This window comes from Gymnoscopelus braueri, assembly GCF_963280865.1.
Source record: "Gymnoscopelus braueri genome assembly, chromosome: 15".
In the NCBI taxonomy this organism is placed as follows: Eukaryota; Metazoa; Chordata; class Actinopteri; order Myctophiformes; family Myctophidae; genus Gymnoscopelus; species Gymnoscopelus braueri.
The window spans coordinates 28,964,308-28,971,136 of record NC_137620.1 but is presented as its reverse complement, the minus strand read 5'-3'; the positions used below and the strand labels follow the sequence as shown (position 1 = coordinate 28,971,136).

The 6,829-nt window shown below is 44.8% G+C and overlaps 1 protein-coding gene across 1 annotated transcript; it reads left to right on the top strand.

The window, feature by feature from the left end:
• Positions 1-812: 812 nt before the first annotated feature.
• LOC308101468 (cullin-2-like) lies at positions 813-3,038 on the top strand (the record flags this gene model as incomplete). The annotated part of the gene is made up of 1 exon (XM_080450885.1): positions 813-3,038. One exon carries the CDS (start codon positions 813-815, stop codon positions 3,036-3,038), a length of 2,226 nt encoding a protein of 741 aa, XP_080307011.1.
• Between the last annotated feature and the right edge of the window lie 3,791 nt (positions 3,039-6,829).

Genomic DNA, 6,829 nt, shown 5'->3' with positions numbered 1-6,829 from the left:
TAGTGTACAGGGAGAAAAGGAGGGGGCCAAGTAGAGATCCCTGGGGGATCTGGTCCAGCAAAATGCTGGACCGATCAGCACCAAATTTGTGCACACTGTCACTAGGCTAGTGGTTCTCAAAGTGAGGTCCGAGGGACTAGGCTAACTAAAGGAAGTCAATGGGGCTAGGATCCTCCAAATTTGGGCACGGATGACTTCATTGGCTAGCCTCTTTCAGAGCTAGCCGTCTATAAGAGCCTTGCCCACATATTGAGTCATACATCATATATACATCATAGACAACTGGGGTCATAGACTAGCCACACAAAGTCTGAGATACACCTGAAGCCACATCATTATTGGACCCACATCGGCGGTTCTAGACAACAGCCTATCCGACTGACTCAACTGCCGGGCACAGCACTCCCTTGGGCTGTCAGTGACGTACATGGAGAGTTTGAAGTTGGTCGGTTGGACAGGTGGACAGACGGTCAGATCATTGACCATTTATAGTCCAATCACCCCCACAACAGGAAGTGGCGTTCATGATGCTGCACTGATACAAAAGTGATGTATATGGGTCATATGTCACACTGATGTCACAGTGTAGGCCTTTATATATAATCTTGCAACAGAAAGCTCAGTTCCGATCAGCAGGTATCTGATAGTCGTAGCTCAAAGGCTTGGAGGATAGCAGAGTGAAAAGAAAATTAAGATAATTTCCTCAGAATAAGCGGTGGCGTATTCCATATAGCAGTAGCCCATATAGCAGGTGTGCTCTGAAAAGATAGCAGATTTCACTTCAATTAAGTAAATTATCGTCCAGAGTCACAATGTCCGGCTTGAAGCCCCGGCCGGTCGATTTCGAAGAGTCATGGAACAGCCTACTACCGACAATCAAGGCGGTTCTGAAGATGGACCCATTGCCCAAAGAAACATGGAATAACTCCTTTGATCATATTTATGCTTTGTGTTCTGCATCCCCCCATCCCCTGGGTTCAAAGCTATACACAAAGATCAAGGCGCATCTGGAAGAACATGTCAAGCATTTGTCCCTGGAGGCAAAGGAGGCAAATGATATGCTAGAGATGTACCACAAACACTGGGAAAACTACGGCAAGGGCGTTTCCTACTTGAACTTCTTATTCCACTTTCTAAACACTACGAAGGTAGCGGAGGAGAATAACAACGGCAAGGAGGAAATGAAGGATATTGGAGAGCTGGGGTTAGACATATGGAAGAGTGCGTTGATGGATCCTTTGGTCTACAAAAACAACCTGATTGAGCATTTGCTCAGTAAAATCAAAAATGACCATTGCGGCGAGGACACCAACCAGAAAGTAATTCACAGCATCGTCAACTCCTTTGTTCTTGTTGAACAGCACAAGAAGTACCCGCTGAGGTATTATCAGGAGAAATTCGAGGGACCATTTCTGACAACGACAGGGATTTCGACTGGGACTTACAAACAGGAAGCCTCCAATCTACTGCAAGAGTGCAACTGTTCACAGTATATGGAAAAAATTGTACAGCGGTTGAAAGAAGAGCAGGTGCGATGTCGGAAGTACCTGCACACCAGCTCCCACGACAAAGTTATGAAAGAATGCCGGCAGAAGATGGTGGCCGACCACTTAGATGTCATCCTTGGGGAATGTCAGAGCATCATCCGGCAAGAAAAGACAGATGACATTGCCAACATGTACATTCTACTGACGGCTATAAATGAAGGTGGTGCTACACCTACATACCATCCCATGGTCCAGGAGCTGCAGGCCCATATCCGAGATGAAGGCCTCCGTGCCATTAGTAACCTCTCTCAGGAAAATATGCCAACCCACTTTGTCGAGTCTGTGCTGGAGGTTTACGATAAATTTGCCCAGCTCATTAACACAGTTCTGGGTGGGGATCGGCTATTCTTCGGAGCACTTGATAAGGCTCTGACGCATGTGGTCAACCACAAGGAAGACAATTCTATCTGCAAATCTCCTGAACTACTGGCCAAGTACAGTGACATTCTGCTGAAGAAGTCTGCAAAGGGAAGGTCAGAGAGTGAGGTGGATGACAAACTGAACAGCTTAATCACAGTGTTCAAGTACATTGATGACAAGGATGTCTTTCAGAAGTTTTACACCAGAATGCTAGCAAAGCGGTTGATACATGACCACTCATTGTCGATGGACTCAGAAGAATCCATGATCAACAAACTAAAGGTAGTGTGTGGCTATGAGTTCACTAGCAAGCTCCACAGAATGTACACAGACATGACTGTGAGCGCCGACCACAACACCAGTTTCAATGACTATATGAAAAACAAACGTGCGGCAAACCAACTGGGCATCAGCTTCCAAATCTACGTATTACAGGCAGGAGCCTGGCCCCTCACAAACGTCCCCTCCAAACTCTCCGTTCCTCAAGAACTAGAGAAGTGTGTACGGATGTTTGAGATGTTCTATAATGGGAAATTCAGCGGTAGAAAGTTGACCTGGCTGTACAATTTCTGCACAGGTGACGTCAAGATGAACTACCTGTCCAAGCCCTATCAGGCCACAGTGACCACATATCAAATGGCTGTGCTGCTGGCCTTCAACAACAGCAAAACGGTCGCCTACAAGGAGCTTCTGGACAACACCGAGATGAATGAGAAGGAGCTACAGAAGACGATCACGTCCCTGTTGCAAATCAAGCTGCTCAACCATCACTCGCAAAAGGAGGAAATAGAGGCAGAGTCCACGTTTTCATTGAATATGGACTTCTCTAGCAAAAGGACAAAGTTCAAGATCACGATATCAATGCAGAAGGACACGCCGCAGGAGGTGGAGCAGACGAGGAGTGCCATAGACGCGGACCGCAAAATGTATTTACAAGCTGCTATAGTGAGGATCATGAAGACCCGCAAGGTGCTGCGACACAACCCCCTCATTCAAGAGGTCATCAACCAGGCCAAAGCCAGATTCAACCCCAATGTCAGCATGATCAAGAAGTGCATCGAGGTACTCATCGACAAGGAGTACCTCGAGCGCAGCCAGAACTCAGCAGATGAGTACAGCTACGTAGCGTGAAAATAAGAAGGGCCATGAGCCTCCCATCCCACCCATTAATTGACTGACTGATCGACAGGGTGGCCTGCACAAGGTAAAAAAAAGACAAAACAACAACAAACAAACATAAAGAAGAACAGGCTCCATCATGTGTTTAGTATTGGCGCGCTGCCATCAACGGACTGACCCTGGACTTGTCTCTCTCATCTCCAGATAGCAGCTAAAGGGGGAAAAGGGTTACAGAGTCACATTTAGACAGCCCTTAACCATGTCCACCCACCCACACCCATTCTGATGTTATATTGTTTACAACATCACCAGTGCTGCCACACACTAGTGTGTCAATGGAAAAAAAAAGTAAAATGGCTATAGTTACAGATAAATGCATTAGTCTAACTTAACCGAAAGAAGGCCAAAAGAAGAATAAACTAGAAAATGTGCTCCTCGGACCACAGGTCTCCGCCAGGTCAGGTAGGTATGACGTCATGTGTCTCGCTGGCCAATCACAGCTGGTGACAGACGGACACACACACACACACGGACGGACGGACAGGGGGTAAAACATACTCTCCTCCATGCCTTCGGCCTGGCGGAGACAAAGAGGAGAGTGGGCTGTGACCGTGATGACATGTTGGAGGACTTGATATAAAACAATATTTTCTCATGTCTCCCTGTCTCTCCACCCCTTTAGTAAACAGAAAAGATGGCGCAGTCGGTAGCGCTGTCGCCTCACAGCAAGAAGGTCCTGGGTTCGATTCCCGCTGGGGGCGTGTTCTCTCCGCCGCGTCATCAGTGCCCATACCCTAGGTGGGGTTGGTGAAAGGGCCTCTCTGTGTGGAGTTTGCATGTTCTCCCCCTGTCTCCTAGGGTAGGTACCCTCACAAAAACATGCAGTAATCCTGGTCTCTATACTGCCTCCCCCTGGTCGGCTCTGGCGCCTGATGGAGGGGAAAGGAACTGGTTGGAATATCGTGTTCCTTCCACGCACTATGTCTAACCAGGGAACCTCCCCCTGTCAGGTGATAAGAAGTGGCTTGCTACCTCTCATGCATTTAAGGAGGCATGAGCTCGGCTCTAGGCTCTCCCTAGGCTGGCAGAGGGAGTGTAGCGCCCAGGATTACTTAGACAATTGGCACTGGGTGAAAAAATGCGTTACAAAATCGTGGGATAAAAAAAAAAGTAAACAGAAAAGACATTTTCAGTTTGGGATGGGATATCATTTTGTTTCCGAGACTCATACAAGATACAGGATAAACAGGTGGAATTGGAAGCGATGAAACAAGCAAAACAAGCAAAATTTGAACCATAAAATTGAAGCTGATAAATGGTCTTTGTGGTTCTTTCTTCTGGTTGAATACAATTGGTATCCTGACCTGAAAATGTATTTTCTGCTTATTAAAGAGCTGGCAAGACGGGGACAAACTCTGTATTGGATAGAGCTTTAACTTTTTCATAACTTTTTTTGTATATTTTTGCCGGACCCAGGGGGTCTGGCTTACATGAGGCTTTGTACCTGTTTTCTCCATACATGGGCATGGTCACTTTGTCCTTAGGCCCCAGCCATAAAAGTCTGTCCCCCTTTCGTCCATACATGGGCATGTTTTGTACTTGTTTTCTCCATACATGGGCAAAAAACGGGTTTTGGTCACTTTGTCCTTAGGCCCCAGCCATAAAAGTCTGTCCCCCTTTCGTCCATACATGGGCATAGACACAGGCACACACGTCATGTGAAGTCTGGGTCTGGCAGAACCAGGTCTCCTGGTCTTGTTTACGTACACACACACAAAAAAAATACTTTCACCACTTTTAACATTGATTTCCTGCTAACTATAGCAAGCCATTCCATACAGTTAATTTGCATGTACATGCAAATGAAATAAATTATAAACACTAACTGCAATTCTGAGTGTAACCACATGAACCCTAGCATCCCTATTACCTCTTTATTACATCTATTACCTTTTTACTTTAAAAAAAACTGGAGACTTGCATCTGAATAAGTTAAGTAAAAATGTTAGGGAAAGGTTTTGTGCACTATGAACGTTAAGAATTATTGGTTCATATATGGATAAAATGTAGATTTGGCCCAGACAGATAGACTGCATGTATTGCTGGAAGAAGTGCTCAGATATTTTACTTAGGTAAAAGTAGCAATATCACAATGTAGAAATACTCTGTTACAAGTAAAAGTCCTGTATTCAAAATTGTATTTGAGAAGAATTCAAACATATTGGCATCAAAATATAGTTAAAGTACCAAAAGTAAAAGTACTCGAGGTGTTGTGTGTTAATAGATCTGCTATTTTTGAATAGCTGAGGGCTTAATTGATTATTGTATGTTTTGTAATAATAATCTAAACCTCCAAAGTAACTAGTAACTAAAGTCTTCAAGTAATTTTAGTGGAGTAAAAAGTATAATATATGCCTCAGAGATGTAGTGGAGTAGAAGTGTCAAGTGTAGTATAGAAAAATGCTCAAGTGAAGTAAAAGGACCTCAAAATTGTACTTCTTACAGTACTTAAACAGATCGAAACATAAACAGCAGAGCTGAGTTAGCTTGCAAGTTGCAGTTGTGTTTTTGCCGGACCCAGGGGGTCTTTGCCGGACCCAGGGGGTCTGGCTTACATGAGGCTTTGTACCTGTTTTCTCCATACATGGGAATGGTCACTTTGTCCTTAGGCCCCAGCCATAAAAGTCTGTCCCCCTTTCGTCCATACATGGGCATGTTTTGTACCTGTTTTCTCCATACATGGGCAAAAAACAGGTTTTGGTCACTTTGTCCTTAGGCCCCAGCCATAAAAGTCTGTCCCCCTTTCGTCCATACATGGGCATGTTTTGTACCTGTTTTCTCCATACATGGGAAAAAAACAGGTTTTGGTCACTTTGTCCTTAGGCCCCAGCCATAAAAGTCTGTCCCCCTTTCGTCCATACATGGGCATAGACACAGGCTGACACGTCATGTGAAGTCTGGGTCTGGCAGAACCAGGTCTCCTGGTCTTGTTATAGAATTGGTCCCATTCCCCGACAAAATAGCCTACTCATTGACTGACGTGTTTTGACGTATGTCAATCCAACGCCCACACCGCCAATGACGTCTTTTGACGCATGTTGTGTGTTTTCATTTTTTACGCTAGATGGCGCTCTTTGCTAACCTATGAGTCACCATTTGACTCCCAGTGAAGCAGTGAAGCAGGAAATCACGCCAAAAAAATAACCACATTCACTCCCATTCTAATGGATTTGGAAAAATGCTTTCTGTTGCTTTTTCGCAAAAACAACCTACATTCAACTGCCAATAATTATGGAACAGATTATTGCGACGGCATGCTTTTTTCCCTTCCGATTCTACGAGACTCGGTTAAGTCTTTTAAAGCGATTGATGGATGGATCGTCGTGAAGAATAATATTCTATGATTTTTCAAAGGTTAGCTCGGAATCGCTGGCAAGGTCGGCTATAGACAATGTTTTACTTAAGCAATATTACACGAGAGGGTGTGCTTTACCGTCATTATTGGCACGCCAGTGATGCGGTCAGGAACGAGGCGAAGCCGAGTTCCGCGAGCATCACTGAAGTGCCAATAATGTAAGGTAAAGCACACCCTCGAGTGTAATATTGCGATTATACAACAGTTACCAACAAAACACATCCAAATGTATTCATATTGTGGGGCAATTAATAATAAAAATGTTTCGCTATTATCCGTTTCCCTGTAAAGAGAAGAGTTTTTGACTGAGAGACATTAAATAGTCCCTGTAGCAGCGCTTTGAGTTTGAGGCACCGTCTCATCAACACAGCTGAGCTATCAATGCTTG